A 25,561-nucleotide genomic window follows, 5' to 3' on the forward strand; every position below is an offset into this window, starting at 1 on the left:
AGCTCAGCCACTAATCTGAGAATAGTTAATTAACATTTATTGAAAATTTACAATGTGCCACTTTTTAAATTAATTTGCTATGCTGTAAGTAGGAGGGTACTATTATTATCCTCATTTTACAGACAAGGACATGGAGGCACAGAGCACTTAAATAACTCGCAAATCATACAGTTAGGGGCACACAGAGTCCAGTTGTGCAACAGAGGCAATCTGCCTGGTAATACTTCCAGATAACAGAAGCTTTCATTGCTAACACACTATGTGGCAGATTCTGTACTCTGTGTGTGTGTTTTTTTGTTTCTTTGTTTGTTTGTTTGAGACAGGGTCTCACTCTGTGGCACAATGATCATGGTTCACTGCACCTTCGGCCTTCTGAGCTCAAGTGATCCTCCCGCCTCCACCTCCTGAGTAGTACAGATGTGTGACACAGCGCCTGGCAAATTTTTAAATATTTTCTTCAGACTGAAACATCATTGTGGTAAAGATAAAAAAGAAAAAAATATTATTGTAGAGATGGGATCTCACTGTTGTCCAGATTGGTCTCAAATTTTTGAGCTCAAGCCATCCTCCTGCCTTGGCCTCCCAAAGTGCTGGGATTACAGGGTGAGTCACCATGCCTGGCCTGTACTGTTTTCCTGGCAATGTTATCTCATTCAATCTTCGTGAATAACCCTAAGGTATATGATACCAATTTTTCAGGTGAAAAAAACTAATTGGCAGAATGAAACTTCGTAAACAGCCTGTGGCTCCAAAAGCTTCTGGAAACCTCAAGCTACCCATGTGCATCTTTGAGCCTCAGTTTCCCCACTTTAAAATGAGGGGTTTGGAGCAGATGTCTATTCTCTGGGGGAGGATGCAGAGGAAAGAGCTGTCTGCGAATCGACGAGAGAAAATGTGGGTAAATAACAGTTAAACCACAGTGACCGAGGGCCCAGCATAACGGGGGTGGGTGCGGTTACAAATGCCAGTAAGATTCCCGCCAAGACGGAGGACCGGGGTGTCAGAGCCGAGCGAGGCCTGTGGGCGAGAATGGGCCTGACAGCCATTCGCAGGCCAGCGGCCAAGAGAGAGGCGATCACTGGGGCTCTGCCCGGGTCTCGGGACGGCACCTCACCCGCCCAGGTCCTGCTCCACAGGCTTCTCCGGGAAAGCTAGGGAAGGAAGAGGCGCGGCCTCCCGAGCCCGCATCTCAGAGCGCCACGTCCCTCCTGGCTCAGCCTCCCCCCAGGCTCCATAGCCTCGGCGCTCCCCACCGCCCGCCTCCAGGCTCCACGGAACGGCCGTGTCCCTGCTCCCGCCAATCGGCGTCGTCAGCAATCCCGAACCGGACCAATCAGCGGCCTCAGGGTGTGGGAACTGTCGCCATGGCAGCCAGGAGGCGGGCTCGCGCGGCGGGAGGCGGGCAGAGCGGAGCGGTGGGCTGGGGGCTGGAGGAGAGGTTTGTGCGCTGGACGCAAGCCGCAGGCGCAGCCTCGCTCACCGAGACCCGGCCAGGTAAGGCCGGTGGCCGCGCGGTCGGTGCGGAGCAGCGCGGCGGGAGGTTGCGGGGTGGGGGGGTCCGGAGATAAGGCTCAGGTCTTCGCCTGCCTTGCCAGAGCAGTGAGGATGGCGGGGGCCGTGCAGTGGGCGGGGCAGCGGCGGGGAGGGGGCTCCCAGCGCCAGCCGGAGGCGCTGGGTTCCTTCTGCTCCACTCGCGGCAGGGCACGCGAGCTTTCTTCGGGGTCGAGGAGGGTGGCTGGCTCCTGGCGGGGAGCAGGAGAGGGTAGGTGCCGAGCCGAGACCCTGGCGGGGTCCCGTCGGGTTTGGGCAGGTCGATGGGCGAGCGGGTGCCCACTAGTGAGGAAGGACACCCACCAATTCCAGGCGATGCTTCCCTGCGCCGCTGAGCAAAGCTAGGCCCGGGGATCCTGCTCTTCTCCGGTCTGGTTAAGCCGGCAACCTCTGACACTTAGGAGAAAGTTAGTATCAGTCGTGATATCCTTTTCCCTTAAGTTACAAATTAGGTACGAGATGAACCCTTTTGGTTTTAGGAGATGAGAAATAGAATACTTCCTTTTTGCACCTGCTAAGTGGTAACTCAGTGAGCAAATGTGGTTACTGTGGTTGATGTTTGCAACGGTCTTAGATGACAATTATTTTACAGTATCAAATGGCTAGGAGAGAGAGGGAAAGAGGGAGAGAGAGAGAGAATATGAGGGAATGAAAATGAACGGGAACCATTATGATTTTTGAGAGACAGAACCTCTTGAAATTCTGTGTCCACTAAACTCCTAAATTGAATAATGTACATTTTATGCAATTGAACAAGCTAGTGCTACCATCTAAGTCTGCTAAGAAGGCTCTGTTAAATTCATGGACGAGTATGAACACTAAAAGTTATTACCTTGGTTTAAAACTAGGGACAGGTTAAATGCAAATATTTCTGATAGTGAATTTTGTTTGAGGGAGATTGTGGACTTTCCCTATGGGAAAGTTTAAAGAATTGATGAGAGAGATGCTTTAAGGAATGTTCTTGTTTTTTGAAACTTGAATAAGTTCAACAAATGTTGAACAAATATTTCCACAAATCTTCCTGAGCTAATAGGGTCAAAAATTAAAATTTTGGAAATTTAGAATTAGAAATGAAATCTCAAATAATATCACTGTTATAATTAGGATGAACATGGAAACTTCCATTTCTCATCATGGTCTTCAGGCTCTCCGTGATTTCATCTACCTTTGTAGTAGGGGGTCAATTTTTTTTTTTTTTTAACTAGACAATTTTAGAAATTTAAAGGAGTCAAAAATTTATTTCTGTCTCCATGTGCTTACTCATGCCCTTCTCTGTCTATCCAAATTTTACCCATTTTTTTTTTTTTTTTTTTCTTTTTTTTTTTTTTTGAGACGGAGTCTCACTCTGTCATCCAGGCTGGAGTGCAATGGCCCAATCTTGGCTCACTGCGACCTCCACCTCCTGGATTAAAGGGATTCTTCTGCCTCAGACCATCGAGTAGCTGGGATTACAGGGACCCACCACCACAGCCAGCTAATTTTTTGTATTTTTATTAGAGACAGGGTTTCACCGTGTTGGCCAGGCTGGTCTCGAACTCCTGACCTCAGGTAATCCAGCTGCCTTGGCCTTCCAGAGTGCTGGGATTACCAGACGTGAGCCACCGTGCCTGGCCGACCCATCTTCTAAGAGTCGAATCTGTCTGTGTTGTGTTTACCTTTCTTTGCTCTCCCAAGGTACGTACATATTGTTCATATCACACATTTTGTATATATCCTTTCAGCATGCTTTTTGCCAAGTTGGTTTGTGCTCTGTGAAAAACAGTTGAGATAAAATGCACAATTAAGACAATTAGGGTACTTTTCAAAACACTATTAATTATGGGCACTAATATCAATAACATCAATTCAGATGTCTTTTTTGTTTTGGGGTATGTTATGAATCTCTGAACACATACTAAACTAATTTTGCGTTACTTAGAATAATATTGAAATTACTTTCCACTTTCTAAGGACCCTTTTGAAGGCTGGGGTCTACAAAATACCTTTTTGAGTACTGGGTTGCTGGCAGAATCAAGTGCAGGATTTAAAAATGTATTGAAAATAATCCTTTAGGCCAGGCATGGTGGCTAATGTCTGTAATCCCAGCACTTTGGGAGGCTGAGGCAGGTGGATCACTTGAGTCCAGGAGTTCGAGACCAACCTGGCCAACATGGTGAAACCCCATCTCTACTAAAAATACAAAAATTAGCCAGACGTGGTGGCGGGCACCTGTAATCCCAACTACTCAGGAGGCTGAGGCAGGCTACTTGAACCCGAGAGGCAGAGGTTGCAGTGAGCCGAGATCGCGCTATTGCACTCCAGCCTGGGCAACTAGAGCAAAACTATGTCTCAAAAACAAAACAAAAAACAGGCTACTAACCATTTCAAATAATTTATTCAAGGAAAAACTTCAATCATTTTAATTATTTTCAATCAAAACTTTTTTTTACAACCATGATGTGGTGAAAAGTATATTTAGTTAGAATTTCATGGCCAGATTCCAGTACGGGCTCTGCCAAATGAACTTGGCCAAAGTCAGTTAACTTCCTTCTGTATTTATAACCTTTTATAAAAGTAGGGCTGAATGAGATTACAGTAGTCCTCCTTTATCCTAGAGGGATATGTTCCAAGGGTCCCAATGGATGCCTGAAACTACAGATAGTACCAAGCCTTATATACACTATGTTTTTTGCTATACATATATAATAATAAAATGAATAAATAATAATAATACACTGTAATCAAAGTTATATGAATGTGATCTTTCAAAATATCTTGTTTTACCTCAGGTAATTGAAACTGCAGAAAGTGAAATGCAGATTAGGGAGGACTACTGTACCTCCAAGATTATTTCTGATCTTAGAATTCTCTGATTCTAAAATCCTAAAGCAGCCTAATAGAAGTTCAGATAGTAGTTACTTGATTTTATTTTTGGCAGAGCCTTTTTTTTTTTTTTTTTTTTGAGACAGGGCCTTGCTCTGTTGCCCAGGCTGGCTGGAGTGCAGTGGTGTGATCATGGCTTACTGCAGCCTGGAACTGCCAGGCTCAAGTGATCCTCCTACCTCAGTCTCCTGAGTAGCTAGGACTAAAGGCGCATGCCATCACACCCTGCTCATTTTTATTTTTTATTTTTTGTAGGGAAGAGGCCTCACCATGTTGTCCAGGCTGGTCTCAAACTTCTAGGCTCAAGCAATCTGCCCGCCTCGGCCTCCCAAAGTGCTGGAATTACAGGTGTGAGCCACTACACCTGGCCTTGGCAGAGTTTTTTTTTTTTGGCAGTGTATTTTAATTATCTGAAGTACAGCATATGTAAATAATAAAGAGATTATAATTTTAATAATATGTTTATTGAGTGATACAGATCTGTTTTTCATAAGCCTATAATCTAGGATACTCCAACCCATTGTTAAGACTGGAAAAAAGGAGATAAAATAGTTTCCTTGATGAGTGTCCTTTTTTACAGATTAGACAACAGAGGCTCTAAGATCTATACTAATGTCTTGGTCAGGGAAAAGCTGTAGTCCAGCTCAGCTGGTCATACACTTGATATTTTATTTGAACCTCACTTTCCCATTGACTTTCATTTTCAAAGGGAAAATGGAGGTGAGCACCAGGCTATCTGTGGCCCTTGACACTGGTGCCATGGAGAAACTCAAAAGCCATTTATTTTTCTTCACCCTACCCTGTTTTATCGTTAGATTTGTAACACTGATAGTAAGAAGAAGCAATCCACATTTCCTAGCACAAGGTAGTGCCTTAGAGAAGGAAGCCTGAGTCTCTTGCTACAGTTCTGATTTAAGATTGGAAGGAAGAGATTATGTTGGATGCATTGCTTTCATTGGCCTATAACTGCGTCAGGACTTTGGTTCTGGCAGTGTTCAGAGAAGAGCTCTAATGTGGCCTTTCAAAAATGACTGTAAGGCCAGGCATGATGACTCACGCCTGTAATTCTAGGCTTTGGGAGGCTAAGGTGAGCAGATCACTTAGCTCACAGGTTTGAGACCAGCCTGGGCAACATGGTGAAAGCCCATCTCTACCAAAAATATTAAAAACTAGCCAGGCGTGGTGGTGTGTGCCTGTAGTCCCAGCTCCTCTGGAGGCTGAGGTGGAAGGATGGCTTGAGCCTGGGAGGTGGAGGTGTTTTTGTTTTTGTTTTTGTTTTTTGAGATGGAGTCTCGCTCTATCGCCCAGGCTGGAGTGCAGTGGCGCGATCTCGGCTCATCGCAAGCTCCGCCTCTCAGGTTCAGGCGATTCTCCTGCCTCAGCCTCCCTAGTAGCTGGGACTACAGGCGCCTGCCACTACGCCCGGCTAATTTTTTGTATTTTTAGTGGAGATGGGGTTTCACCATGTTAGCCAGGATGGTCTTGATCTCCTGACCTTGTGATCCGCCCACCTCGGCCTCCCAAAGTGCTGGGATTACAGGCCTGAGCCACCGCACCCAGGTGGAGGTTTTAATGAGCCGAGATAGCGCCACTGCACTCCAGCCTGGGTGATAGAGTCAGACCCTGTCTCAAAAAACAAAAACAAAAACAAAAACAAAAATTAAAACGACTTTTAAAGTTGTATGTCAAACTGGTCTTGCTTGCTTTTTGTTTTGTTTTTTTACTTTTTTTTTTTTTTTTTAAGACAGGGTCTTTCTCTGTCATCCAGGCTGGAGTACAGTGGTATGAATGGCGCCCTGCAGCCTCGATCTCCTGGGCTCAAGCAATCCTCCCATCTCAGCTTCCTGAGTAGCTGGGACTACAGGTACACACCACCACACCCAGCTAATTTTTTGATTTTTTTTGTAGAGGCGGGGTTTCACCATGTTGCCCAGGCTTGTTTTGAACTCCTGCGCTCAAGTGATCCACCCGCCTCAGCCTTTCAAAGTGCTGGGATTATAGGTGTGAGCCACCACGCCCAACCTGGTCTTGCTTTTTAAGTTCTACCACTTTGGGTGTTTACAGAACAGATTTTCATATTTCTTTATGTTTCCTTTTCAAGACAAGAAAGGCATTAATATTTATTGAGCAATTACCATTGTCGTGCACTGTGCTGGTTACTTTGTATTCATTCTTATTTTCCTCCCATCAACAAACCTGTGAAGAGGTATGAGCTCAGTTTTCTAGGTAGGAAAATCAAGACTCAGAGGCAAGAAGTAGCTTGCAAGTAAATAGGGGAAGTTAGGATTTAATCTGCTGTTTGCGTGTTTATTTTTTACCATGTTTTGTCAATAAAAATAATATACCTTTCCAAAATACAACATGCATATGATTACTCTCCTGCATAGATTATTTTATGTTAAATATACCATATATAAGAAAAGAAATACCTGTGTCCTTAAAATTTGAAAATATTTTATTTGCTTTTTTTTTAACAGACTACTTAGAAATAACTGCTTATGTTCACTAACGAGTTTGCACATGAGCTGCTTTGTGTTTTACATGTTATTTGATGGAGTTTCAGAAAAGAATTTGAGATATTTCATCTTATTATTGATCTCTGTGACAAACTAGGAACAAAGTTAATATTTTTAAAGTGGTGGTAAGAGTAAAGAAAAATTCCAGTTAAGGATTTAATAGGAAAAGTTGCCCTATATCTTGAAGTCTCATTGCTGAAAAAAATAAGTTTTTAATCTGAATTCCTCTTAGTTATTCAGGAGGGGAGGAATACAGTAAAATTTGGGAATAATAAATCAATATCTTTTTTTTTTTTTCCTCCAAGACAGAGTCTCACTGTCACCCAAGCTAGAGTGCAGAGGCATCATTTCGGTTCACTGCAACCTCCCTTTCCCAGGTTCAAGCGATTCTTGTGCCTAAGCCTCTTGAATAGCTGGAACTACAGGCACCTGCCACTGTGCCCGACTAATTTTTGTATTTGTTTAGTAGAGATGGGGTTTCACCACATTGGGCAGGCTGATCTTGAACTCCTGACCTCAGGTGATCTCTCCTCCTTGGCCTCCCAAAGTGCTGGGATTACAAGCAGGAGCCACCGTGCCTGGCCAACATCTTTGTTTATTCTGGTTTTGATTCTGTTTATTTCACATATCTTTCTCCCTTCCTTACTGGAATATGATATAATTTAGTCTCCTTCCACATCATAAAAATTTGGCACTTTTCACATTATGTGACAAATGCATACATTATCATGTACCGTTACCACTGTAAAAAGTCTAAATTTTGTAATTTTGTGTCTTTTTATTTGTTTTTTGTTTTTTTTTTTTTTTAAACATTTAGAACGTGTTACGAGTCAGTTTTTAGTGAAAAAACATTGGGCTAGGAGCCAAGACCCATCTCTTCACTATTTTGGTATTGTGCAAGTCATCTTATCTCTCTGGACCTCAGTTGTCTCATCTGTAAAAAGGAGATAAAAATTATTTACCTGCCTGAACGTAAGTACTCAAGAATTGCATTTGGTTGCAAAGAAAAATGACTACCACTACCACCACCACCAAAATACAAAAAAGGAAAAACCAAAAACGGACTCACAGATGGCTTAAACATGCAACATTTACTTTCTTATATAAAATAATAATTGAAATAGCACTCTAGGATGGGTATAGTGGCTTTATAAGGTCATCAGAGACTTAAGCTTCTTTCAGTTCTTTTATCAGTGATCCCTAAGATGTTCTCGTAGCACTGGTTCTTGTAAGTCCAAGATAGCTGCCAGAGTTCTAACCATCACTGTCCTGTTCCAGGCAGCAAAGCATAGGCGAAGAAAGATGCATCCTCTTCCTTTAAGGAGAATTCCTGAACCAAGGCTGAGGCTATAAGAAAACAGGGAAATGTAGCTGAATGCATGGCTGCCCTCTTTAAAACTGGGTGTTTGTTACTGAGAAGGAAGGAAAGATTTGGATATTGGCAAGCAAATAGAAGTCTCTGCCATGATATGAATCTTTTTATCTTTCAGCTCTGAAATCTATAATCTGTGATAACCACTCATAGAAGCTTCTGTAATTTGCCATGGCAGAGATTTAAGTCTGACTATTAACTACAGAAGGAAATAATCTTCATCTAATAAATTGTGTTTCTGTTTTTACTTTTAGCCCTTAATTTATTATAGAAGCCTTTCTGTCTTATTTGTATATTTGTTCTGGTTATTTTTAAAAATTACCCATAAATGCTGAATAGATGATTGTTGTACATTTTATGGTTGTGTTAAAAAGAGCTAACATTTATTGAGCTACTTGCTGTAAGCAAGGCACTAAAATGACAGAGGTAAGTTATCCCAAGGGTATCACATAACTAATCATCAGGAAGTAAATTTATATTGAAAGTAAATATAATTCATCTCAAGATACATTTCACCATGGTCACATGAGGAACACTTGCCTTCCTTGCTAGCTAAAGGTAGTTTGTTCTTTTTCTTTCTCCTTCTTCTTTTTTAACTACTTAACTGTTAGTTCTCTTGAAATTTTCTTACTACTAGTTCTTGCTTAACTTATGTAGCCACACCAATATTTTATTTCCTCCCAGACTTTTTTTGTTGTTGTTGTTGAGATGGAGTCTTACTCTTTCACCCAGGCTGGAGTGCAATGGCGTGATCTCTGCTCACTGCAGCCTCCACTTCCCATGTTCAAGTGATTCTCCTGCCTCAGCCTCCTGAGTAGCTGGGACTACAGGCATCCACCACCACACTGAACTAATTTTTGTATTTTTAGTAGAGATGGGGTCTCACCCTGTTGACCAGGCTGGTCTCGAACTCCTGACCTCAGGTGATCTGCCCGCCTCAGCCTCCCAAAGTGCTGGGATTACAGACAGGAGTGAGCCACTGTGCCCGGCCCCTTCCAGACTTTTCTTGGTGAATGTTATATAAATATAATATTTAATTTATATATTTATAATATATAATATTTGTAATATATAATATATAAATATACCCTATACTTGTCATGCAAAATGCTTCAATTGTCATTGTTTCTATTTCAAAAAGTAAACTGAAATAAATAGCTTTGAGAGAAAGAAATTCAGGGAATGGAAATTGGAGTGAGAAAGATTCTAAAGATTCAGTCAATCTTTTAGAGTTTTTAGAAGGGAGACAGTAAGTTAAGATTTTATTTCTACACAGTATATTTGTATTTTTGAAAGTTTTTACATTTTTTGGTTGTATTAGGTAGGCGCAAACTACAGTAATTCTTTTGCTGCTAGTGCTGCAGTTTCCTTTTTTCTGATCTAGACTCGTTGACCTCAAATAAACAAAATAATCAGGAGACTTGTGACCATAAAAACAACCCAGTTTTGTTTTTAAGAGACATTTAACATTATAAATCACCTGACTGAGAATGTCTGTTTGGTGAATACCATTTTCATGACTTTTAAATTTTTTTAATTAACAGAAAAGGATCATGCTATGCATTGTTTTGTAAGCAGCATTTTAAAAATTGCGATTGTATTTAATAGCTTATCTTCCTCACTAGATTGAAGCCCTGTGAGGGTAAGGACTATGTCGATCTCACTTACCTTTGTCTTCTAGCATAGTATCTGGTACCATAGTCGTTACTTAATACATAAATATTAGTTTAGTTTTGTTTTTAGAAACAAAGTCTCAATACATACATACATATATACTTATAATAGGTTAAAGGAAACATTCTTCAATTCAGCCTTTAATTGAAAAGGAAGAGGGGCAAAAGAAGAGGATTGAGGAAGATGGAAAAAGACACGTAAAGGAGGCATGGCACGGTGGCTCACGCCTGTAATCCCAGCACTTTGGGAGGCTGAGGTGGGCGGATCACGAGGTCAAGAGATCGAGACTAGCCTGGCTAACATGGTGAAACCCCATCTCTACTAAAAAAAAGTACAAAAAATTAGCTGGGTGTGGTGGCACACGCCTGTAGTCCCAGCTACTTAGGAGGCTGAGGCAGGAGAATTGCTTGAACCCGGGAGGCGGAGGTTGCAGTGAGCCAAGATTGCAGTGCTGCAATCCAGTCTGGGCAACAGAGCTGTCTCTCAAAAAAAAAAAAAAAAAAAAAAAAAGATACATAATAAAGGAGAAACAGACTACTTCCAAGGAAAGAGAAAATCTTCGGTTTTCTGTACTTTTCAACCCGGTTATCTATGGTAATTCTTTTTAACCACTTCCAGGATATCTTGCCCAACAATCAAAACAGGAAACCATCACACACACATGCACACGCACACGCACGTGCACACACATGCGCTTGCACACATACACACACACTAAGCAAACTTAGTCTTTGTAACTACTGGTATAAATCAGTAGCTAAGAAATGTGCCTCTGTGTTTGAATGGACATTTTATTTTTTGAGACATGTTCTCACTCTGTCACCCTGGCTAGAGTGCTGCCAGGCTCAAGTGATCCTCCCACCTCATCCCCCACCAAGTAGCTGGGACTACAGGCATGTGCCACCATGCCCAACTAATTTTTGTATTTTTTGTAGAGACAGAGGTTTCACCATATTGCTCAGGGTGGGCTTGAACTCCTGGGCTCAAGGAATCCGCCCTCCTTGTCCTCACAAAGTACTGGGATTATAGGCATGAACCTCTGTGCCCGGCAGAATAGAAATTTTGACTTGGTTGAGACAGGGGAAGAGATTAGCTTTCTTTTAGGACTTTAAAATTTAAGGAAATTATATCTACTGAATACTAAGAGAAGCTTAAGAACTCTGCTTACTTTGCAATTTTACCTGGGGCTCTGATGCTTTTGGGGTCAGTGCCTCCCATTCTGTCTTGAGATGACTACAAAATTTAGAATTTCACACCATCCTACTTTAGAGCGTAAATTATCAGCCTGTCCTGGTTTGGATGAGTCTACTGTTTCAGCCTAGTTCAGCCCAGTATCTCCTCTTTAGGTCCGTATCTCTCTTACGAAAGAAGAGGGTGATAAAGGAAAGGAGAAGGTCATTCTTACTGACCTGATAGTGGAAGAAAAGTAGGTTAGTCCCCCTTCTTTCCGTTGTCTGTCCTTATTACTCATCTTTCTTTCTTCTATATGGATATTTGTATATTTTCTCGTTCATGAAAATCTGTAAACCTAGTAAACTTACTGTTATTCCTTTCATGCAGACACATTTGACATCTTGGCATTTAAAGAGATTTTTGTGTCATTATTTTTTTGCCTAATGTGCTGGAATACTTAACATTTTTTTTTTTTAAATGCAATTGGTGTTTATTGAGGCCTTACTAAGAAGTAGAGTTAAGTGTTTAAATTAATTGTCCTAGTTATGTCTAGAATAAGCACTAACAGATTAGAAACGAGTGTAAAACATTCTCCATCAATCAAAAATAAATTTAAAAGGTGAGAGAGGCAGGATAAATAGAAAGCCCTACCAGCCTGAGCAACATAATGAAACCGCATCTCTACAAAAAAAAAAAAAAAAAAAAAAAAAAAAAACAGTGCAAAAAAAAAAAAAAACCCCCCCACACAAAAAAAAAAAAAAAAACCGACTAAAAAAAAAAAAAAAAAAAAAAAAAAAAAAAAATCACTGTGCATGGTGGCTTGCTTGTGGGCCCAGCTATCTGAGAAGCTGAGGCAAGAGGATCTCTTGAGCCCAAGAAATCAAACTTGCAGTGAGCTGTGAGCTTACCACTGCAGTTCAGCCTGGGCGGCGGAATGAGAACCTGTCTAAAAAAACAAAAAAACGAAAAAACGCTATAGAAGGTGGTAGATTTAAAAATCAAGATATGGTATTAAGGTCGGGCATGGTGGCTCACGCCTGTAATCCCAGCACTTTGGGAGGCTGAGGTGGGCAGATCGGTTGAGGTTAGGAATTCGAGACCAGCCTGGCCAACATGACAAAACCCTGTCTCTACTAAAAATACAAAAAATTAGCCAGGCATGGTGGTGCACGCCTGTAGTCCTAGCTACTCAGGAGGCTGAGGCAGGAGAATCACTTGAACCTGGGAGGTGAAGGTTGCAGTGAGCCAAGATTGCACCAGTGCATTCCAGCCTGGGCAACAGAGTGAAACTCCATCTCAAAAAGAAAAAAAAAAGATATATTATTAAATCAACTTTAAGGGCAAGGCACGTTGGCTCACTGCTGTAATCCCAGCACTTTGGGAGGCCAAGGTGGGGAGATTGCTTGAGGTCAGGAGTTTGAGACCAGCCTGGCCAACATGGTGAAACCCAATCTCTACTAAAAATACAAAAATTAGCCGGCGTGGTGGTACACACCTGTAATCCCAGCTACTCAGGAGGCTGAGGCAGGAATTGCTTGAACCCGGGAGGTGGAGGTTGCAGTGATCTGAGATCGTGGCACTGCACTCCAGCACGGGCAATAGAGTGAGACTCTGTCTCAAAAAACAAAAACCAAAAATGGCTTGAAGAAATCACCATTCCTCTCTCTGGTAGAGAGAACAGTATTGTATGGGAAAACACAAAAGGTAACAATTCAAGAAAGTGTTTAAAAAGACTTGGGCTACAAAGGTGAAGAAGTCCTTAGAATACCTTAATCAATTTATTTCGTTTAATTTCTTTATGTGTGTGTAAAAATGATGTGAGAAAAATCTATGATATGCCTAAAAATACTTTCAGCAAACATAAAATAGAATTGTAAATGATAAAGCACAGTGGTAGAGTTTAATTGGCAGCATTTGTTCTGTATGGTATACAATGGTGTTTCTTAATATTGATAGAATCTTTTATCCCACCCTGGGGTCTCTGTCACCCAGACTGGAGTACAGTGGCACAATCATAGCTCCCTGCAGCCTAGAACTCCTGAGTTCAAGCAATCTTCTCACCTCAGCTTCCTGAGTAGCTGGAATTACAGGTGCGAGCCACTGCACCCAGCCCAATGGAATCTTAAAGCCTATTTATTTATTTATTTATTTTTATTTTTTATTTTTTTATTTTTTTATTTTTTGAGACGGAGTCTCGCTCTGTCGCCCAGGCTGGAGTGTAGTGGCCGGATCTCAGCTCACTGCAAGCTCCGCCTCCCGGGTTTACGCCATTCTCCTTTCTCAGCCTCCCGAGTAGCTGGGACTACAGGCGCCCGCCACCTTGCCCGGCTAGTTTTTTGTATTTTTTAGTAGAGACGGGGTTTCACCGTGTTAGCCAGGATGGTCTCGATCTCCTGACCTCGTGATCCGCCCGTCTCGGCCTCCCAAAGTGCTGGGATTACAGGCTTGAGCCACCGCGCCCGGCCGCCTATTTATTTTATTTTATCTTTTTCTCCTCCTCCTCCTCCTAGTCCTCCTCCTCCTCCTTCCTTCTTCTTCTTCCTTCCTTCTTTCTTCTTTCTTCTTTTTCTTTCTTTTTTTTTTTTTTTGAGACAGGGTCTCTCTCTGTTGCCCAGACTGGAGTGCAGTGGCACAGTCTTGGTTCACTGCAACCTCCACCTCCCAGGTTCAAGCCATTCTCCTGCCTCAGCCTCCCGAATAGCTGGGACTACAGGCGTGCACCACCACTCCGGGCTAATTTTCATATTTTTAGTAGAGTCGGGGGTTTTGCCATGTTGGCCAGGCTGGTTGCAAACTCCTCACCTAAGGTGATCCACTCACTTCAGCCTCCCAAAGTGTTGGGATTACAGGCATGAGCCACCGTGGCTGGCCCTTAAAGTCTATTTAATAACATATCTTTTTTTTTTTTGAGATGGGTTTTCACTCTGTTGCCCAGTCTGGAATGTACTGGTGCAATCTGGCTCACTGCAACCTTCATCTCCCAGGTTCAGGCGATTCTCCTGCCTCAGCCTCCTGAGTAACTAGGACTACAGGCATGCACCACCATGCCCGGCTAATTTTTTGTAATTTTTAGTAGAGACAGGGTTTCATCATGTTGGCCTGGTTGGTCTTGAACTCCTAACCTCAACCAATCTGCCCGCCTTGGCCTCCCAAAGTGCTGGCATTACAGGTGTGAGCCACCACGCCTGGTCTCTTCTTACCCTTTTGCCAGAGATTTTCTTCCAAGCCCCCTCTACTAATTTTACAAGCTTGGTGTTGGTGCTTTCTTCGTCTTATCAGAAGACGATGACAGGAAGTTTTCAGATTCATATTCTTTCCTCAGACTCTCCTTAAATGATTTGTTGATGAAGACCTGGAGGACTGGCCTTCATGAATCACACCAACTTGTATTACTTTTCAGGCAACATATTCTTTATTGAGATACGCACTCTCAGAATGTATCAAAAACTAAACTAATAAACACACTTGTCAGGTTATGTAGGGCTCTTCAACATTCAAATCAGATTTAGCTACTCTTCCTTTAGCTCAGCCACCATCCATCAACCCCCCACTTCTTAAAAATGCTTAATATAACATCTTGGGGGAGATCATTTTATAATTTAATGTTTAATATGGCAACAACTTTTGGCTGTAGGCATTTACAGCAATGTTACAGTGATTTGTTATTTTCTGACCATTCTTGTATCAATCTCTTTACCACTTTTAGCATTAATGTAGATTTTGAGGCATGTGAAAGAACATCAGGATGTTGTCAGAATTTCCTGTTGACTAAACTCAGCTTTGTTTTTTTCCTTAAACTATACTTTGCTGGAAGTTATGCAGCTTCTATTCAGTAATTTTAGGAAGTTCCTGACAAATTGACATTTGCATGATTCTACCAATTCAGCCTCATGTTCCTTGAGTTTTTTTATTTATTGGAGGCATCGTTGGTTTCTGCTATCTTCATCTGCATTGTTTGGCTGCTAATAGGTAATCCTGTTGTGTTTTACTAACAAAACGTAACATGGCTTTGTCTCCTTGCAGGTATCTTCCTGTCTAAAGTCAGGTAAAGCACTTAGTTGTTCCTCTAGAAGAAAAAGTAAACTTGCTGTTATTCCCCTAATATCAAGTATTTGCTTCACTAACATCAGCTGCTTTGTTTCTGTGCTTACAAAATAACTTTTCATTTTAATGCCCAATCACAGCTTAATCTTTGTGAAGATATTTACAATGACAAGCACCAACAATGCAAAAACTCAATCTGAAGTTATGACAATAATAATAACTATAATAAAGTTCATGCATATACACATAACAAAGACTATGTTGCTGTTGCTATGTGGCCAATTACAATTTTCATATTCCATTAATTGAGGCTGGGTGTAGTAGCTTATGCCTCTAATCCCAGCACTTTGGGAGGCTGAGGCAAGAGGATCGCTTGAGCCCAAGAGTTTGAGACTGCCCTGGGCAACATGTTGAGACCCTGTCTCAAAAAACAGTAAAAAAAAATACTAATATGGTTAGGATATAAAGGTCAGTCATTAGATAAAAGATGAAATTTACCGTAAAGCTAGAAAATCTTAAATTTATATATACCTAATATTTGAATAAAAATTAACAGAATTATAAGGAAAAACAGACAAAATCATGATGTAAGATTTTCACATGCTTTTCTAGTGATTGCAGAACAAGCAAACAAAAATCATTAAGAACATAGAAAATGGGATAATTTTGAAAAATTATAAACATGACTAGTGTAGAAGGTTAATAGTGGTTCATAAATTATATTTTAAAAAATTTTCACATTTTATAAGCTTGGATTTTTTTTGCTCTATTTTCACTCTTTTTTTAAAAAACTGAAATATGGTTTATGTATCATACAATTCTCTCTTTTACAGTATACAATTCACTGTTTTTTAGTATATTCATAAGGTTATGCAACCATCTCAGTGATTTAATTTTAGAATATTTTCATCACCCCAAAAAGGAACCCTGTACCCATTTAGCACTTATTTCTCATTTTCCCCTCCCTCCACCAGCAACCCTCAACAACCTGTCATCTGCCTTCTTTCTCTGTGGATTTGCCTATTTTCAACATTTATATAAATTGAATCATATAATATGTGTCTTCTTGTTTCTGGCTGTACTTACTATTAATCAGTTCTGTTGTATTTTATTTTTAAACAGACTTCTCCTTAAAAATATCAGTCTTGGCCGGGCATGGTGGCTCACGCCTGTAATCCCAGCACTTTGGGAGGCCAAGGCAGGCGGATCACGAGGTCAGGAGTTTAAGACCAACCTGACCAACATAGTGAAACCCATCTCTACTAAAAATACAAAAATTAGCCAGGCATGGTGGCGCACACCTGTAGTCCCAGCTACTCAAGAGGCTAAGGCAGGAGAATCGCTTGAACCTGGGAGGCAGAGGTTGTGGTGACCCGTGATCACGCCACTGCACTCCAGCCTAGGCAACAGAGTGAGACTCTGTCTCAAAAAAAAAAAGAAAAAAAATCAGTCTTTTGGGCCAGGCACAATGGCTCATGCCTGTAATCCCAGCACTTTGGGAGGCTGAGGCGGGCAGATCAGGAGTACAAGACCAGCCTGGCCAACATGGTGAAATTCTGTCTCTACTAAAAATACAAAAACTAGCCGGGTGTGGTGGCCTACACCTGTAATCCCAGCTACTCTGGAGGCTGAGGCAGGGTAATCACTTGAACCCAGGAGGCAGAGGTTGCAGTGAGGCAAGATCATGCCACTGTACTCTAGCCTGGGTGGCAGAGTAAGACTGCATTAAAAAAAAAAAAAATCCAGTCTTTTGTCCTTCAAAATTATCAAAAGGTGAAAGTTTTTGGCTTTGAAATGGCGGTCACAATTCATTGCCCTCTTTCTTGCAAAAGTTATAACTAAATGCAACTTGAATGAAATGTAAGTCTGACAATCTCTAAACCTGAAATCAAGGAGGAACTTTGTTTCTGCTTCCACAGAAGCAAATTATCAGTTTGATTAGAGAGGATAATGTTCCATATTTTGTTTCCAAAGTGTGACACTTCCTGGCTTTACATTATTTTTATTGTGTCTAGATACCAACTTTCGTTGCTAGTTGATTTTCCTTGTTGTTAATCCTTGTATCTCAGCACCCAGGCCTGCCACTTGCTTTACCAATATAATTTTAAGCTAGCTGAATAAGCAATATTTAGTTTAAAGGCATTTACAAGTCATGTAACTTAATCATTTTAAATGAATGGTGTGAGTACAAGCAGCTTTTCTTCTTTTTTTTTTTTTTTAGGTATTTCTGATTAGGTAATGGGAAAGATCTGTACTCAACAGAATACATAGATAATATAATTTAAGTACTTAAGTCATACTAAATTCAAGTTAAATTCTCTTATTTAAATTTTTTTTTTATTTTTATAAATGAGGGAACTAAAGTGGGAAAAGTTAATTGACTAACCTGTGATCACATAGCAAGTAAGTGGTGCAGCTGGAATTAGAATACAGACCTAAATTTAGTTCTGCCTTACTGCTTGGTATAAAACTCACTTTCTATTTCTCTTTTTTCCCACTTTCTGTTTTTTAAGGATCCAAGTTTACCTTTGAGATGGGCATTCTCTTTGTATCTCATTGTAGGTGAGGTTGGTAAATAATAGAGCAAAGGGAGGCAGTATGTTCTAGGGCAGTGGTTTTCAAATGTTGGCATGTATCAAAATCACCTACAGGGCTTATTAAAACACAGATTGTGAGGCCCCCTATACCCAGAGCCTCTGATTTAGAAAATATGGAGTAGGCCTTGAGAATTTGCATTTCTAACAAATTCCCAGGTGATGCCAGTGCTGCTGTCCCAGGGACCATACTTTGAGAACCACTCCTGGAAAGCCAGCAGAAGCTTTGGAGTCAGTCACCCCCAGGTCTACACTCTGGCTGTGTGACTGACTGCTGTGTGAACTAGAAGTGATATGCCTCAGTTTCTTGTACTTTGAAATGGGGATAATAATATTGACTTCACAGAGTCATTGTAAGAGTTGATGTGTTAATATTTTTTAAAAGTTTAGCATACTGCTTGGTACATAGTAAACATTCAATAGATGGTTTCTGTTGTTATATAGAATAAAGCTTGGGGATCAATTAAATCTTTAGGAACCATAAATTCAGTTAAGAGTTTTAAAGTAGTTTCTCAGAAACTTTTTGTGACTTTGTAACTTCAAGATATTGTCAGAGGCTAGGTGCAGTGGCTCATGCCTGTAATTGCAGCACTTTGGGAGGCCGAGGTGGGTGGATCATCTGAGGTCAGGAGTTCGAGATCAGCCTTGCCAACATAGTGAAACCCTGTCTCTACTAAAAATACAAAAAAAACTCACTACAGGTGGTGAGTACCTGTAGTCCCAGCTACTCAGGAGGCTGAGGCAGGAGAATTGCTGAACCTGGGAGATGGAGGTTGCAGTGAGCTGAAATTGGGCTATTGCACTCCAGCCTGGGCGACAGAGCGAGACTCTGTCTCAAAAAAAAAAAAAAAATGTTGTCAGGTGTTGTTAGGACATGCACACACACACGCACACACTCATGTATACAAACACATTCTCTTGACTTCTTATTTATGGTAGACTTGGCAGAAGAGGAGAGCAGCAGAAGTGACAAAAACACATGGAAGAATATGGAAAAATTAGAACCCTCATATATAAGTGGTGAGAATGTAAAATGGTATAGCTACTTTGGAAAACAGTTTGGCAGTTCCTCAAAAAGTTAAACTTAGAGTTACCAAACGGACTCAGCGATTCTACTCCTAGTTATATAACCAAAATAATTGAAAACCTGTTAACACAGTAACTTGAACACAAATGTTCACTGAAGTATTATTCAAAACTGCCTGAAAGAAACAATCCAAATGTCCATCAATTCATGAATGGATAAACAAATGTGGCATATCTATACAATAGACTATCTATTCAGCTATAAAAAAGAAATAAAGTCCTGATACTTGTTACAATGTGGTTATACCTGGAAACATACTGCTAAGTGATAAAAGGCAGACACAAAAGGCTACATATTGTATAATTCCATTTATATGAAATGACCAAAATAGGCGAATCTATACAGCTAGAAAGTAGATTAGTGGCTGCCAGGGGATGGGAAAAAAGGGTAACAGTGAGTGACTGCTAATGGTTATAGGGTTTCTTTTTGAGATGATGAAAATGTTTTAAAATTAGATAGTAGAGATGGTTGCACAGCCTTTTGAATATTCTAGAAAACACTGAATAGTATAATTTAAAACATTTTATGGCTTATGAGTTATATCTCAAAAAACCCGAAATGCACACCTATGTATGTGTGGACATGAAGCATGAATGAGTAATAAACCTTTTTTGTTATTACAAGTATTTGTGGGGAAGAGGAGGTGATTCATAGTGAGAAGACATTCTGTGAAGTATACTACCCTATTAGAGATTCTAGTATCCTAGAGAAGAGTGGATCTCAGGTTTTAGTATACATAGGAACCCCCTGGACCCCCCTGTTTGTTAAAACAGGTTCCTGGCCCCCACCCCAGAGGTTTTGGGTACAGCCTGAGAATTTGCATTTCTGATGTGCTTTCAGATGATCTGATTTTGTAAGATTGAGAACTAAACTTTGGGTAGCATCTTTATAGACTAGACATATCCTATACTTAAATGGGTGAATTTTATGACATGTGAAGTATATCTCAATAAAGATGCTAAAAAAGATGGGTATAAAGATAGTAAAATGTGAGTTTTAGTGGTTTGTTAATGGCAAGACAATGCTCTGTAAGGGAATTGGTTTAATAATTAATTTCTTCATTTGTAAAATGTGTCACTCTCCTGTGTATGTGCCACCTAGGGTTGTGGTGAAAATGGGGTTATGTGTTCTTTTCCAAATGGTGTTTTGTGGGTAAAATGTGTTGCCTTAAAAAAAAAAAAAAAAAAAAGGCCATGGCTAGATTGAAGCTTTTGTAATTAACCAAATGTTTTCTTATAGTGTAAAAGCAGTATAGGCAGGGCGCAGTGGCTTATGCCTGTAATCTTAGCACTTTGGGAGGCCGAGGTGGGTGGATCACCTGAGGTCAGGAGTTCGAGACCATTCCTGACCAACATGCAGAAACCCCCGTCTCTACTAAAAATACAAAATTAGTCAGGCGTGATAGTGCATGCCTGTAATCCCGGCTGCTCGGGAGGCTGAGGCAGGAGAATCCCTTGAACCCAGGAGGCAGAGGTTGTGGTGAGCCGAGATCATACCGTTACACTCCAGCCTGGGCAACAAGCGCGAACTCCATCTCAAAAAAACAAACAAACAAACAAAAAACAGTATAAACTTTAAAATATTGTATTCTGTCTTTTTAATTTTGGCTACAAAAACATTTCTCCCTTGATTTTCTTTAGTGATATATTTTAAGCATTATTTTTGACAAGTTGTAATCTGTTTTTTCCTTTTCCTATGATTTTTTTGTTTTATTAAACCTCTTGAGATTAAATATATGATTGTGACATTTGGAATGCTTGTATATAGTGTTAAAACATCTTTTCATGACTTTACCATAATTATTTCTTTATTTCAGATGAGGTGGAGGACCATCCTGCTACAGTATTGCTTTCTCTTGATTACATGTGTACTTACTGCTCTTGAAGCTGTGCCTATAGACATAGACAAGACAAAAGTACAAAATATTCACCCTGTGGAAAGTGCAAAGATAGAACCACCAGTAAGTGAAATGAAGTGAAATAGGAGGAATTATAACTAGATGAAATGAATTATAATTATAACTAAATGAGGTAAAATGAGGTAAAATTATAATTAAATGAAATGGGAGGAATTATAATGAAAATATTGGTAATATTTATGACTTATAAAATTGTACACTTGGAAACTATTTCTGAAATAGCGAAAAGAGTATTGGACAAGCATATGCTGCTTACCCTTAGACAATATTTATTTAATATAGTTAGTATATTAAATAGGAGAATTAGTTGTAATACATTTCTGACACAGAGCTAACTAGCCAATAAAACACTGTATTATATTCAAAGCAGAGACAGATAACAATGGGGAGAAACCAAAATGGTAAAATCTTCATTGTCTGAACCATATAGAAAATCTACTGGACTACAGAGTGTCGTAAAAAAGAAAAATCTACCTTTATGTAACAATAAAAGATGATATTGGTTCTGATATAAAACTATTTATTTCAGAAATACAGCTTTTTCACTTTGTTGAAACTATCATAGTAAGTGTGTCTCAATGCCATTTGCTAGAAATTGTTTCTCAGGATTGACCTCTTTAGATTCAAACAAGGAAAACCCTGCAGAAGCATTACTGTTGGTTTCTTAATTTGAAGGATACTGGACTTTATTATGATGAATATCTCAAGCAAGTGATTGATGTGCTGGAAACAGATAAACACTTCAGAGAAAAGCTCCAGAAAGCAGACATAGAGGAAATAAAGGTAAATGCAATTAAATAATGTATACATATATGTGTCTTAATTTAAAATTTTTTTAGAGATGAAGTCTCACCATATAACCCAGGCTGGCCTTGAGTTCCTGGGCTTTAGCCGTCCTCCCACCTCAGTCTCTCCAGTTGTTGGGACTACAGGCGCGTGCCACCACGCTCGGCTTAAATATTTAACAAACATTTGCACATGCCAGACCCTGAGCTAAGTACTAGAAATACAAAGATGAGATTTATTCCCAGCCCTTAAGGAATCCTCAAGGGAAAATCATATCCAGAAATAGATTATAGGATGGATTATATGATGAGTATTTAATCTAGAAATACAGATGACAGACACATAATCTAATATGAAGCAGTGGGGTGAGGTGGGAAGTTATTCTTCCTGATAGAGATTATGCCAGAGCTTAAAGATGTAGTGAGAAAAGGAGAGGGACTGGGAGGCATCCCAGACAAAGGTGCAATGGTACAGAGGCAAGAGGTATACGGGAAACTGGAAGCAGTAACTGTGGCTAGACCCCAGAGTGGGAAATGGAGGCCTGAGTGGCCAAAAGATGAGGTTTGGGAAGAGTCACAACCTCAATGACAGAGGGCCTGTATATCATGTTAAGGGGTTTGGGTCATTATCTGAGAACAGTAGGAAGTTATTCAAAAGTTTGGAATAGGCGAGGTTCTGGTGTTTTCATCAGGTCCAGATTAACAGAAGAAATAATGGGCTATGTATTATATCAATCAGAGAGGTTTAACCATTTGACTCTGTCCTAAGTACCCTATTTGACATAATTCTAGCCATAGTCAGCTCTTTGGTACTCATAATAAGAAAGGGGGTTGTAGAGATCTGACATGAGAGATTCTTGTAAAGTCTTTCCTTAAAAGGAAATGAATCAGCTTAGCTGGGTTTATCTTAGACTCAGTGAGTAAAAAAAATCCAGTTAATTTTAAAATTTCAATAATGTCTCCTAAGATAATTTTGTTTGCTTATGTTACCTTTATTTATTTAATTTTTACTTTCTTAAAAACTTACATTGCCTTTTTTCTAGAATCAGAATAAGAATTGTGTTTGAAAGACTCATTCTGGGTCAAACAAACCTTTTATTTTAAGTTTCTGATCTTGGTGTGAACTTCTTTGAAAGACTGACTCCCGTTAGGTTGTGGTGTCTGTCAGCGCTCAGGTGTGGCATTTAGTTCACAGCTCTCCTCTTTGAAGTTGTGAACTTTTCTGGGGAAAAGGTAATAGTGTTATGCTAATAGTTCCCCGGAATTGTCTATGAAGATAACCTTACTTTTCTTCTCAAGGATTAATTCGATCTGTGGAACAAGTTTCCTATGCTGAATATATCTGATATAGAACTCTTAATGTCTTTGTATCAGGAGTAAAAGCATTATTTGGGGTAACATAGAAAATGTGGATCATGGGAGATACTACATAGAGATATTCAGGCAAAAGAAGAAAATATGCTTCCTAGATTGGTGCAGGGAATATTTTTATAACTCTCTTCCTTTCACATTCAATTCCTGTTTCTGTGAATGGTTAGGGGGAACCAAAATGAAGTTAAACAGTTACACAATAAAAAAGAAATGAGGGGCTGGGTGCAGTGGCTCAAGCCTGTAATCTCAGCAGTTTGGGAGGCTGAGGCAGGTGGATCTTGAGGTCAGGAGTTCAAGACTAGCCTGGCCAAGATGATGAAACCCTGTCTCCACTAAAAATAGAAAAATTAGCCGGGTGTGGTGGCACACAGCTGTAATCCCAGCCACTCAGGAGGCTGAGGCAGGAGAATTGCTTGAACCTGGGCAGCAGAGGTTGCAGTGAGCCAAGATTGTGTCACTGCACTCCAGCCTGGGCAATAGAGTGAGACTTTGTCTTAAAAAAATAAATAAATAAATAAAAAATAAAAGAGGGGCTGGCACAGTAGTCCACACCTGTAATCCCAGTACTTTGGGAGACTGAAGCAGGAGGATGGCTTCTAGCCAGTGGTTTGAGGCCAGCCAGAGCAACATAGTGAGACCCTGTCACTACAAAAAATTAAAATTTAAAATTAATTTAATTAAAAATTAAATTAAAAATTATCCTTCAAATTAAAAAAAAAAATTGTCTGAGGCCAGACACAGTGGCTTACACTTGTAATCCCAGCAGTTTGAGAAGCCAAGGTGGGAGAATCGCTTGATCCCAGAAGTTCAAGACCAGCCTAGGCAATGTAGTGAAACCCCTAGCTCTACCAAAAATATAAAAAATTAGCTGGATGTGGTGGTATGTGCCTGTAGTCCCAGCTGCTCAGAAAGCTGAGGTGGGAGGATCACTTGAGCCCAGGAGTTTGAGGTTGCAGTGAACTATGATTATATGACTGCTCTAGCCTGTATGACAGGGAGCGAGACTTCATCTTTTAAAAAAGAAAAAAAAAAAAATGAGTAAAACTAGACAATAAAACCCAAACCAGTAGAATCATCACAAATAACCAAGAAAAACTCTTGTTTCATAAAAAAATGAAGAAAAAAAGTTAGAATTTTCTCTTTTTTTTTTTTTTTTTTTTTTTGGGACAAGGTCTCACTCTGTCACCCAGGCTGGAGTACAGACACAACACAATCTTGGCTCACTGCTACCTCTGCCTCCCAGGCTCAAGCGATCCTCCCACCTCAGCCTCCCAAGTAGCTGGGATTACAGGTGTGGGCCACTTTGTCTGGCTAATTTTTGTATTTTTAGTAGAGATAGGAGTTTTGTATTTTTAGTAGAGATGTTGTCCAGGCTGGTCTCAAACTCCTGACCTCAAATGATCCCCCTGCCTTGGCCTCCCAAAGTGCTGGGATTACAGGCGTGAGCCTCCGTGCCCGCCTCTCTTTCCTTTTCAGCTAAGCATTTTGAAAGGAAAATCATATTACATTTCTTCACTTCCCAAACATTCCCTAACTGGAAAGGTTATGGTACTGCCCTCACTGTTCCACTGAATATACCTTCATGGAGGGCATCCATGACTTCTTAATTGCCAAATCTAGTGAACATCCTAACACCTTTGATTCCTCATTCTACCGGACTCCTTTATTTATCTCAATAGTTTTTAGATTTCAGGGTTTGTTAAAACATATTTCTGGTTCTTACCTTCAGGGTGTCCAATTCAGTAACTCTAGGGCCTGCATTTCTGAAGTTCCCTGGTGATGCTGCTCTAGTTGGGGACTACATTTTGACAACCATTGTTTTATCTAATAATAATGACTATTCTCTCCTTGAAATATACTGCTCTTTTTGATTCTGTAACAGTATATTCTCCTAGTTTTCCTACTAATCACTCATCTATGAAGAAAGCAATCAAAGGGGACCTAAAAAAGATAAATTTTGAAAAGCTTTTATATATGGAATGACTAATGCTTATAGAGGCCAACTGACTTTTAATTTAAATGTTCTTTTTAGCCTTAATGGTGCTGACCAACTTAACTTTTTTAAAAAATAAGAAGCCAGGTGCAGTGGCTCCCGGGAATCCCAGCACTCTGGGAGGCTGAGGTGGGTGGATTGCTTGAGCTCAGAAGTTCGAGACCAGCCTGGGCAACATGGCAAAACCCTGTCTCTACAAAAAATACAAAAATTAATCAGTCATGGTGGCATGCATCTGTAATCCTAGCTACTTGGGAGGTTGAGGTGGGAGGACTGCTTGAGCCTGGGAGGTTGAGGCTGCAGTGAGCCATGATCATGCTACTGCACTCCAGCCTGGGTGACAGACTGGACCCCATCTCATAAAATAAAATAAAATAAATAAATAAATAAATAAATAAATAAATTGTTGACATGTAATTCATATACCATAAAATTTATCTTTTTAAAGCATAAAATTCAGTGTCTTTTTGCCTGTTTTTTTGTTTTATTTTGTTTTGTTCTGAGATGGATTCTTGCTCTGTCACCCAGACTAGAGTGCACTGGCATGATCTCAGCTCACTACAACCTCCACCTCCCCGGCTGAAACGATTCTCCTGTCTCAGCCTCCTGAGTAGCTGGGAC

At 40.3% G+C, this 25,561-nt stretch overlaps 1 protein-coding gene across 7 annotated transcripts in view; it reads left to right on the forward strand.

Annotated features, from left to right (window-relative positions):
* The first annotated feature begins 1,400 nt into the window (after positions 1–1,400).
* NUCB2 (nucleobindin 2) overlaps positions 1,401–25,561 on the forward strand; it is a 57,066-nt gene continuing 32,905 nt past the window's right edge. The window contains exons 1-5 of one of the 7 annotated variants that reach the window (XM_017948576.1): positions 1,401–1,494; positions 3,049–3,225; positions 7,747–7,901; positions 20,690–20,833; positions 21,467–21,574. In XM_017948576.1, the coding sequence (XP_017804065.1) occupies positions 20,690–20,833; positions 21,467–21,574 (252 nt within the window). In that variant the 5' untranslated portion in view covers positions 1,401–1,494; positions 3,049–3,225; positions 7,747–7,901. Of the gene's footprint in view, positions 1,495–3,048; positions 3,226–7,746; positions 7,902–10,989; positions 11,406–20,689; positions 20,834–21,466; positions 21,575–25,561 lie in introns of those variants that run through there. The other 6 variants (XM_017948577.3, XM_021925996.2, XM_017948578.3 and 3 more) reach the window with 6 other exon arrangements.

This window comes from Papio anubis, chromosome 12, assembly GCF_008728515.1.
Source record: "Papio anubis isolate 15944 chromosome 12, Panubis1.0, whole genome shotgun sequence".
Classification (NCBI taxonomy): Eukaryota; Metazoa; Chordata; class Mammalia; order Primates; family Cercopithecidae; genus Papio; species Papio anubis.